At 36.3% G+C, this 11,631-nt stretch overlaps 1 protein-coding gene and 1 pseudogene across 1 annotated transcript in view; one reads left to right on the top strand and one right to left on the bottom strand.

Moving 5' to 3' along the window:
- The first annotated feature begins 1,228 nt into the window (after positions 1-1,228).
- LOC107846138 (serine/threonine-protein kinase Nek6-like) overlaps positions 1,229-11,631 on the top strand; it is a 33,080-nt gene continuing 22,677 nt past the window's right edge. Inside the window, exons 1-5 of the mRNA XM_047402650.1 lie at positions 1,229-1,265; positions 1,349-1,398; positions 1,730-1,811; positions 1,896-1,945; positions 2,080-2,153. Of these exons, the coding sequence (XP_047258606.1) occupies positions 1,751-1,811; positions 1,896-1,945; positions 2,080-2,153 (185 nt within the window). The 5' untranslated portion in view covers positions 1,229-1,265; positions 1,349-1,398; positions 1,730-1,750. The remainder of the gene's footprint in view (positions 1,266-1,348; positions 1,399-1,729; positions 1,812-1,895; positions 1,946-2,079; positions 2,154-11,631) is intronic.
- Positions 5,899-6,374, bottom strand: LOC107877471 (annotated as a pseudogene).

Raw genomic sequence — 11,631 nt, 5'->3', positions numbered from 1 at the left:
GACCTTGGTTTATGCAAAAGGGTGTGGTACAGTTTCACTAATAAAGGTGGCACCCTCAGCTATTATGCAAAGAGCAGTAGCTACGCTCCATAAAGACAACATATTGGGCATGGTAACATTTTGTCAGGCTTCTCTAAGCTAATGGTGTCTATTACAATTCTTCTCTCGTGATGAATAAGATTGGTAATCACGATCCCGAGAAGTGTCATGTTTTGGTTTCTCTGAGTGACCTTTGCCTATTGAACGATGACTCCTTTCCTTATACTTTTTTTTGTCCCGTTCAAAGTCGTCTCGCTCCCTTTCCCTGTCAGATATCCTACCACTATCACGTTCATGAGACTTTAGTCTTCCTTAATCCTTACTTTTGATAAAATTTATTGTCCTTGATCAGTGACATTTATTTTTCTTTCATGTCATTGATTTGTTTTTTCTATTTATACTTTACTGTTTATGGCCGTTGACTGGTGTACACTGTATTTGAAAGTTTGCATCTGAAGTTTTCTTGGTATTGATATCCTCACTTTAGGATGTTATTCATTGAGACAATGGTAACTTCCATGTAATGTTTGTTAAATTTGGTGTTCTCTGACTCACTCTCACTGTCGTCCAATGACTGAACATTTAATCATAAGCTGACAGTGTGATGATCTGTGTTTATGTTGAAATATCACAGAACATAGGCTAGCCTACGTACTTCTGGTGAAGAGAGAGCTGAGAAAGGAGAAATGTAAGGTTGTGAATGGTGGGAAATCAAATAGGTATCTGGAGAATGAAAGACCTCAGATTTCATAAATACTCCCTCGTACCAAGAACGATAGAAGGGGTAATGAGGTTGAAAATAAAGAAATGAATAGGATGATCATAGAACTTCTTTTGTGGTGTAATCTGAGGATGGTTACAATTTTTTTCCCCGTGTTCAGGGCGGAGGTCATGAGGAAGTCTAGAGGAGCAGTTTTCCTGGAAGAGCTAGTTAAATGTGATTTCAATACTTATGAAGCTATTTTGTGCCTTCCCGGTAGCTTAAAAAATTGCAAGTTTTTATGTTGTTTTTTTCCTACTATTATAGAAACTCTGCTAATGGCTGACTCATCTATTGTTAGCTTTGGAGCATCTGTATTCTAACCGCGTTCATCATAGAGACCTCAAGGTAAAAACTTGCTGTAATCGGCAAAATAGAAAAGTCTTCTTAGCATGAAACGTTTTTAACGTGAACTATTTTGAATTCCGTTATGTAACATATTCATCACAAAGGACAGCGACATCAGGTTAGGTAAGAATGCTCGAACAATTGCTTGATTGGGTCGTCTTTTCTTCTTTACTATCCTTCAAATTCACTTGATTGTCACAGGTGATTTTGGATTAGGAAAATTGCTAGATGCAGAAGGCCTTGCTTCCTCGGTATGAATTTCTATTGCGGTAAAATGAACCTCTTACTTACATGCAAGTTTCCACCATCTATTGTCACCTAACAATCGATTCAGCATATCTATTTAGCAAGAGAGAAATCCCTTCTCCCTCCAAGACCGAGAAAACCTAAAATTTGCTTTTATTTTTGGTCATAGGTACCAAAATGTTGTGGTGGTCATCTTCCTTTTTATCAAAAAAAATATTGTAGTTTTCATCATATTACAAAGCTCCTGTCGCCATAGCACCTAGCTTAATGCATTTGAGAAAAAGACGTCGAGTTGTATAGCTAATGCTTAATTTTGCAACAAATTTCATGTAATAGGTATCTGGCACACCAAACGACATGTGCCCTGAGCTCCTTGCCGGCATACCCTATGGCTATAAATCTAATATATGGTCGCTTGGTATGAAATAAGAATGTTGATGAAGCAATGTATTTCAGCTCTTTACATCATGTCCCTAATACTAACACTTTAATGTGATTTTAGGATACTGTATGTTTGACATTGCTGCACATCAACCCCCGTTTAAAGCTTCTGTGAGTTGATTTTTCACCTATCTGAACTTCGTAAACAATACCTCGAAAAGTTATACTTGTTACGCAAAAAAAAAAAGATAAGTTCTTTATCCTGATATCTTCTATATGATATAGTGACAATGTAAATCCAACAGGACAAAACTGGACTTATCAACAAAATAAACCGGGGTTTGTTCTCACCATTTCCGATTATATACTCCTCCACCTTGTAAGTATCTTCCTTCTCAGCATGCCACAAGTATAACAAATCATTCTGTTGACCAAGCGGATTTAATTCTTGCAGGAAACAGATAATAAAAAGCATGCGAAGGAAAACTCCAGAACACCGACCTACAGTGAGTGCGAGCTACATATATTCAAATGTTATTCATTCCGTTTCATTCTGTTAAGTCTTATTTTCCTTTTTAGTCCGTTTAAAAGTGAATGTTTCTTTCCTTTTACAACAACTCCTTAATTCTAACTTTCTACGTGGCATGTTTAAAGAACTCAAACTTAAATTACATTTTGATACATTCTGCATACCTTTATTTTAAGACCACAAGATTCAAGTCTTCTTTTCTTTCTTAAACTTCGTGCCAAATCAAAACCAGAAAAACAAAATGAAACGAAGGGAGTATTAAATTGAGATTCATCTTGACTTTTTCTTTTTTACCTCTACTTATAGGCTGCCGAGCTGTTGAGACATCAGCATTTGCAACCATACCTCCTCTTGTGTCACAACCCTTCATCTGCGTTTCTTCCTGTGCTGTCCCCGAGCAGAACGAAAGAGAAAACATGACCATCACCTGGAAAATCTATCAGTTCGAGAGGTAGCAGAGACAGACAGTTGAAGCTAAAAGAGAAAAGAACTGTCCTTTACTCTGACGAAAGTGATAACATTCAGCCAAGAAACTTATCGGACAATTATAACACGTTCCGAGCCAAACTTGACACTAAGAGAGTCGATCCAACAAGTTACTCGGTTAGGATATCTCAAGATAGTGAGGATTCTAAAAGTGGGGAGATGAGTGAGCCATCTGTTTGCAGTGGATATGATCATCAGGAGACTATCTCACAAACAGAAACTACGATCACTCCAAGCTCGTGAAGTTCAAGGGCAAAAACATGGTCCGAGGAACAAGAGCATGTTTCTCCGGAGCATGTTAGTCGATTTGACGAGGGTGATACAAAGAATAACAAGACAAAAGAGCTTGAGGTGCTGAGCAGTCCACTGGAACCCTGAGGAAGCAGATGTAGTGGAATGTATCTCCGCAAAATCCAGCAGAATGACATTGTCTGATGGAAGAACTAGAACTGTAGAGGTCTAAAACAACTTCATCTACTAATTCTTGAAGAATATGCCTAGCAACTTCAGTGCCACATTCATATTCTTCAATCTCGAAGTCCGTACATTTACCCAAAGAATGGCTCATATCCCATTCTATTAGCTCGTCTGGGATCAAACCAACAAATTGTGTCCACTCTTTGACCTCATCGATAATATCAACAATCAGAATCTCTTTGGTCATACTTGATGGTAGTTTGGTACAGGTTCTGAAACCAGAATCAGAGATTGAAGAAAATTTTGAGTCTAGGTACTCTAATAGACAATCAAAGGCGAATCCTTTAAGCTGATTCATCTGTTTTGGGTCATTACAGCCAAGCAACTCACCTAAAGCCATCCACAGAAAACTAGAAAACATTTCATGTTCATGAGACTTTAGTCTTCCTTGATCTTTACTCTTGATAAAATTTATTGTCCTTTATCAGTGACATTTATTTTTCTTTCATGTCATTGATTTGTTTTTTCTATTTATACTTTACTGTTTATGGCCGTTAACTGGTGTACACTGTATTTGAAAGTTTACATCTGAAGTTTTCTTGGTATTGATATCCTCACTTTAGGATGTTATTCATTGAGACAATGGTAACTTCCGTGTTATGTTTGTTAAATTTGGTGTTCTGTGACTCACTCTCACTGTTGTCGAGTGACTGAACATTTAATCATAAGCTGAGAGTGTGATAGTGTGATGATCTGTGTTTATGTTGAAATATCACAGAACATGGGCTAGCCTATGTACTTCTGGTGAAGACAGAGCTGAGAAATGAGAAACGTAAGGTTGTGAATGGTGGGAAAGCAAATAGGAGTGTGTCATCTGTGTTGACCTACTTAAAAAAATGAAAAGGTCGGGCTGTTAACTTTACTGTTTTATGGTGGTTGTTTAAGACTGGCTTATTGAAGAGCTCTCCGAGAGGTGCATTGCATCAGCTTGATATTTGATGGAAACGAAGTATTCGGTGCGGGAGTAAATAAGTGCAGAAACTAAAATCAAAATTGTAGGAAAAGTTTTGTTGTGTATTTTCATTTTTGTGGTAATACATGTGATGTGGAGGTACGTTGAAGTTGAGGTCGACAATATTCAATACTCGAAAGATTAACAGAAAACAGTTTGCTGTGGAGTGAACTTCAAATCATGGTGCTTCTAAAAGGATCAAACATTCATCAAGACAAAGTGAAATGGACATTTTCTACTCATGTTTGTAGTTTGTAAAAAATATGCTTGTTATACTGCTTATTCAGACATACAATATTTTCTTACTTGATGTTGCTGCATTTGAATTTGGAAACAAATTACACGGCTGACTTGTTAATGTAGGATATCATATCATGTGCTATGTCCGAAATGCACTCCTATCAATGTACTGTGAGTGTGAAGTATTGACGAGGCATATGACGCATTAGAGAAAATAGTGGAGAAGGATGTTGTCTCTTGGGTAGCTCACTGTCTCAATCAATTTTCAGTTCTAAACAAAAGAAGTTTGATATTTGTAGTTGTGTTTGTTACTTTTTCCAATTGTAAGATGATATATGTGGAAAATGGGATCCCTCTAAATTCTTGTTTTCCTTAACTCTAGCTTTAAAGATCCAATTTTTACTCGAGAAATCACAGTAATATGAACAATGAGTTGTCAAAGAAAACTGGTTTACTTATGTGGAACCAACCAAAAAGAATAAATTGCTCTCTGTGGTTTAAAATAATAAAAGGCTGAAAGTTTAAATTTTGATTGAAGTGATAAGACTTGTACCTTATAAAAACAAATACTAAAAAAGAAGTATTAATATATTTAATATCAAGTGGGTCCAATAAGGGTAAAAAGGTAATTGTGCCTTTCAAAAAATTCCAAATAAGAAAAGACGACATTTATTTTGGGACGGACAAAAAAGGAAATGGCGACACATAATTTGGGACGGAGGGAGTAGTATTTTTATTTTGTTTGAAGGATATCATGTGCCTCAGTAGAGAAGTAAAGTTCTGCTCTCCTATCTTTCTCTTACGTATCTAGTTCTATAGCTTAACCCTTACTTTTACGATGTAATGGCAAAACGCATGTCAAAAGTTATTAAATTTCGCTATTATGAGTATTTTTCGGGGTGTTGGAGACTTAATTAAAAAGTATTAATACTATTTAATATTGATTGGTAATATTTATGCCTATTAACATTCTAAAATTAAATTATAAAATATTATTTTTTTAAAGTGGGCTGCCCGTAAGGCCCGCAACCCATACAGTAATAGTGTGGGCTTGATATTTTTTGGCTCATCATTTTGATAGGCTAGCCCAACCTGACCCGTCAAACTCATAGCCTGCGTGGGCTACCCCGGATGGGCTGAGCCAACCCATATTGACATCTCTACAAAAAACAAACTCTACATTATTGATACTCAAAGGAGACTTTGGAATCTTGAAGAATGCGCGGATGTATGAATGTGAAATTCATCAAGATGACCTACATTATGCATATTATAGTAGACAAGGAGCCCAGATCATAAATAACTAACACGCCAGAATTATCTAGGCTCTAGGGTACCCCCACCCCCACGCAAAACTTTCATCGTCACCCTGTAAGACGAGGCCAAGTTATCGAAAGATGGACATTGCTTCAGTTCATACAACCTTTCGATAGGTGCTTGTTAGATCTTATTAAGCTTTTCTGCTACGATGATAGGATTTGCTTTTGCTATTGCATTCTGACCAGCATTCCTATAATCAAACGGGCAGTTGCGTTTATCTCATAATGATGAACTACGCAGAAAAGATCACCACATTGGCAATTGAACCCCGTTAATCCCACACGCTTACGACAAGCTGTGCACTTTTTCAAACCCTCTTTTGACTTCACTTGTGAAATCTGAGAGGCTAAATTTGCAGATGTAACCGCGGCACCTGCAAGAGCAAGTTCTGATTCATCGCTACTTGAGCTTCTGCGTACGACGTCTTTGCTTGATACAGCTGCAAGCTTTGAATATTCCTGATTCAGTAGTATCATGTCCTTTTGACACTTGGAACACATATTCATCGTAGCGGCACTACCAAAAAAATCATAGTCGTTGATGCAGAGGATGGGGTCTTCTGGAGCTCGACAACCTGTCTCTTTAGATGACTCCATTTCTGCAGTTAACAAGTCAAGTTCAACACCACAAGTGTCACGCCTCAAATACTATTGGGGCAGACTGGCACCCGTAACCGAGGAGGCTCGGGAGAACCAGCTCATCACCTTATACTTCCCATGAATACCTCTATGACAACCCGAAATTCGATTAGCATCATATCGCACATAAAAGGAAATAATCACCTGTATAAGCTCGAGAACACATATATATGTTTATACAATACTTGGCCATTGGAGCCATCACGTCTATTAACAAAACACCACCTTGACTGTACATTAGGTCTACAAAGCCTCTAGACAATACACAGAGTTTAACTAAGGTCGGGAAACACCCCGCCATATAACTAACTACTATACAATACCAAAAGTGACTGGATATGACACGGAAAGCGCCGAAGCAAACTGGAGCTCACCAAAAGCAGCTGGATATCCTGACTCCTACTTGTGCGGTGTATGAGCTGACGTACCTGTCCCTGCAGCATGAAATGCAGGTCCCCCATGGGGGACGTCAGTACAAAATATGTACTGAGTATGTAAAGCTGTAGATAATCACATATGATATAGGAGCTCAATAAATATTAGAAACAAGTGAATAAATCGTAATAGGAGTGGACCACACTTACTAGAACTTGTGACAACCTGTACATTGTATTTATTCAATCACTTTACCTTCGTTCTTATCATCTTTGTAATCATTACTGTACTGTACTGTGACCATTAGGCTGCCTCCAGTACATATCAACTGGGATCGACCCAAAATAGGCTTATGCCCTTGGGATACCACCCATAAACACATAAATAGGGATCAACCCATGATAGGCTTATGTCCCTGGGATACCACCATATAAGAGATAACTTCCATCACTTAGTTCAATTAATTTTTGAGATTCTTATTTTGGTCGCCATCGCATTTTTGATACTTTGAAACAATGATACATAGATAAGAGACATATAAATAGACTATCAATGAAATAACGATGAAGTAAGAACTCATTGGAACATCAATGAAGTGTTTTGAAGTCATCAATGCCATAAAAATGAAGTAGGAACTTATTAGTATATCAATGAAACGTTTTGGAGTCATTAATAGCACATGGATCTTGTTTGAGCAACCGGATACCTTCTGACATTCATTAGTGCAATAAACATGTAAGATTTGGAAAACAAGTAAGTATTGGAATGTCTTGATATCTTGTAGGGTGGAAACAAGTTCATTGGTAACGTAGGACATCATACAAAACCATTATGGATCACATGTTATTGAATAACTTTGGAAACTTTCTTAATAGAACAATTGTTCACTTTTATGCCAAAGATATGGTATAGAGTATGCTTTACATACCTGACTGTCAACCTTCAATACTAGTCCCAAGGTATCATTTCTAATACATCGGTGGGGCAGGCTCGGACACATTGAGTACATCCTATACACGTATCATAAATCTTTACTGAATGTGACATTGGGTCTATACGTTTTTGAATGTTATAAATTTTCGGCGCTGTTCGCCGGTGGAGGACGAGAAGGGAGGGGGCTGGCCATCGGAGCAGCGGCTGGACTCGCCTGGGGTAGGAGCTAACAGCACGTATGGAGGAGAAGGAAGAGGCGACGGCAAAGGCTGTTCGTCGGAGAGCAGCATGGCGAGGAGGACTCGGAGTGGAGGGGGTGGTTTTGGTGGTCGATTGGTGACGGAGAGATCGGAGGAGAGGGGGGAGATCGAGATTTGGAGGTGTTTGTAGAGAGAGAGAAGACAGAGGTGAAGAGATAGAGGCAGAAGTTTGGGAAAAAAATTTGAGTTAGGGTTTGTAGGTTTGAAATAGGGAAAGAAAGATCTTTTGATGTCAACTGTTGGATTGGTTTTTGATCGACGGCTGTGATTTAATGTCATGGGGGAATTAAAATGTGGCTAGGATGAAAAATAGTGGCTTAAATTGTAAGAAATTGGGTTAAGATTGTAATGGATTGGGTAAAAATAGGCTATAATTGTAAGAAATTAAATAAAATTTAATTAAAAGGTAAACAAAATCATGCAAGGTAATTTTGATTAGGCTGTTATTTAAATTAAAGTAGGAATAACAATAATATATGATAATAGTAATTAAATAATAAATAACAACATTAAATAATAAAAAATAAAAAATATAATAAAAGATAAATAATAATAATGAAAAAAATAATAATTAAACAATAAATAATAATAATAAATGATAAATAATAAATAATATTAATATATATAATAACAATGTCAATAAATAATAATATTCATAAATAATATTAAATAAAGCAAAACTAGACAACGTATTTTGCAAAATTGTGAGTGTGCATAATTACGTGAAAATAATTTAATTAATAAAATTATAAAAATGTCATTTTTAATTTTAGACTATTATAAAAATATGATTCTAAAAATAATTGATGATTTATGCATTTTCTAAATCATGTACGGATTTTCCACAAAAAATTTACGTTTCTGATTTGATTTTGGTCTCAATTTTTGGGCGCTAAACCTACTTTTCATTTGAATTTTTAGAAAATGGTTATTTTGTGGCGCCAAATCTTCTTTTCATTTGAGAGATGTTCTTTTGCATCTTCTGGTTACTGTATCCTTTCTTTTGTTTTGGATAATTTCCAAATTCTTCCTTTTATCTCCTCTCTTATTTTTGCCATTACTCTAAATATGAGGTTCGTCGCACCTATAGACTAAACCTTCAGAAATAAACGATTGAAATTAGAAGAACATCAAGCAATTGCAAAGTTTCTTTTGAAAGAAAGTAAGGAAGGAAGTCTTATATACGGATCTATAACACAAGCTGCGATGTTGTTCAAGAAATCAATAAGAACTATTCAGGGCATTTGGAAACAATGTCAATCATCAGTTGATAATGGTATGTCGGCGTTAGATGTGTCTTTAAGACTTACACGTAAAGTTGGAAGAAAACGAATTGGAGTCGACATTAATCAAGTAAAAGAAATTCCACTTTGTCGTCGAACAACTATTCGATCTCTGGCTTTTGCGATGAACATGCCAAAATCAACTGTCTTTCGGCGAGTGAAAGATGGAACTCTTCGGTCACATTCTAATTCCATCAAGCCTCAGTTAACCGAAGGAAACAAAAAGGTACAACTTCAATACTGCCTCTCAATGATTGATCAGAATACAATCCACATAAATCCTATGTTTATGAATATGTTTAATTATGTTCATATCGACGAAAAGTGGTTTTTTTGGTCCAAAAAAGTTGAAAGGTACTACCTGCTTCCTGGAGAGCATGAGCCAGATCCATATCGTTCTTACAAAAGTAAAAATTTTATTCCAAAGGTTATGTTTATAGCTGCTGTAGCACGTCCTCGATTTGATGAAAATCGAATTGAGTTGTTTTCTAGAAAAATAGGTATTTTTTCGTTTGTAGTTAAGGAACCAGATAAGCGGAATAGCAAAAATCGAACAGCAGGAACTATGGAAACAAAGCCCATTCAGTCAGTAACTAAAGATATCACTAGAGCTTGCTTGATAGAGAAAGTTCTTCCTGCTATTACAGCAAAATGGCCAGCTTCCGATTCAAATAATCCTATCTTTTTACAACAAGATAATGCAAGGCCACATATTGGTAACAATGATTTTGAATTTATTGAAGCTGCCCGACAAGATGGATTTGACATTAGATTGTGTTTTCAACCATCGAACAGTCCAGATTTAAATGTTTTAGAACTTAGTTTTTTAGAGCAATCCAAAGTCTTCAATATCAAAAGGCCCTTAAAAATGTTGATGAATTAGTGGAAGCAGTGGAAAGATCTTTTGATGAAATGAAAGCGAAACAACTCAATCATGTATTTCTTACTTTACAATCTTGTATGATTGAGGAGATGAAAGATAGTGGCGGCAATAATTACAAAGTGCCTAATTTGAACAAAAATGGACTAGAAAGAGAAGAAAACCTTCCTCTCCAACTTCATTGTTATATTGATATCATCAATAAAAATTTGGCTCTACTTCAACAATGATATGAATTATTATTATGGTAAAGCTCTTTATTTTGAAGTTTGAATGGTGTTTTTTTCAAGTAGTATATGTAACTTTTACAATGATATTTGGTCAAATATGTTAGGAGTACTATTTTTGTGTACAGACATGGTGATCATAATGTATTTTTTGTACTCAAGAATAACTCTATTTACAATGATATAAGTCCCACCAGCTTATATATACTTACACGTATTTTTCTAGCTTTATTGTTGTTTTATGCTTCTATTTGTTTCTTACTTTCATATCACATAATAGAGGGCTGCGTAAATGGAAGGAAGGAGAAAAGGGAAGTGGGATTCATACCGTCACATTTGTATGAATTTTTATTTTTAATCTAGAAAGTCTCTTTCGAGAACTATTAATTGAATGTTAAAGAGTTTGTCCAGACCAAATATATTTGGATAGCATGGGGATGTCAATTGTTCAGGCTGCTCTAAGCTAATGGTTTCTATAACAATTCTTCTCTCGTGATGAAAAAGATTGGTAATCACGATCCCGAGAAGAGTCATGTTTTGGTTTCTCCGAGTGACCTTTGTCTATTGAACGATGACTCATTTCCTTATACTTTTTCTTGTCCCGTTCAAAGTCATCTCACTCCCTTTCCCTGTCAGATATCCTACCACTATCACGTTGATGAGACTTTAGTCTTCCTTGATCCTTACTCTTGATAAAATTTATTGTCCTTTATCTGTGACATTTAGTTTTCTTTCATGTCATTGATTTGTTTTTTCTATTTATACTTTACTGTTTATGGCCATTGACTGGTGTACACTGTATTTGAAAGTTTGCATCTGATGTTTTCTTGGTATTGATATCCTCACTTTAGGATGTTATTCATTGAGACAATGGTAACTTCCGTGTTATGTTTGTTAAATTTGGTGTTCTGTGACTCACTCTCACTGTTGTCGAGTGACTGAACATTTAATCAAAAGCTGACAGTGTGATGATCTGTGTTTATGTTGAAATATCACAAAACATGGGCTAGCCTATGTACTTCTGGGGAAGAGAGAGCTGAGAAAGGAGAAACGTAAGGTTGTGAATGGTGGGAAACCAAATAGGAGTGTGTCATCTGTGTTGACCTACTTAAAAAAATGAAAAGGTCGGGCTGTTAACTCTACTGTTTTATGGTGGTTGTTGAAGACTAGCTTCTTGAAGAGCTCTCCGAGAGGTGCATTGCATCAGCTTGATATTTGTTGGAAACTAAGTATTCGGTGCGGGAGTAAATAAGTGCA

This window comes from Capsicum annuum, unplaced genomic scaffold (assembly GCF_002878395.1).
Source record: "Capsicum annuum cultivar UCD-10X-F1 unplaced genomic scaffold, UCD10Xv1.1 ctg2574, whole genome shotgun sequence".
NCBI lineage: Eukaryota > Viridiplantae > Streptophyta > Magnoliopsida > Solanales > Solanaceae > Capsicum > Capsicum annuum.
This window is presented reverse-complemented; position numbering and strand designations above follow the sequence as displayed.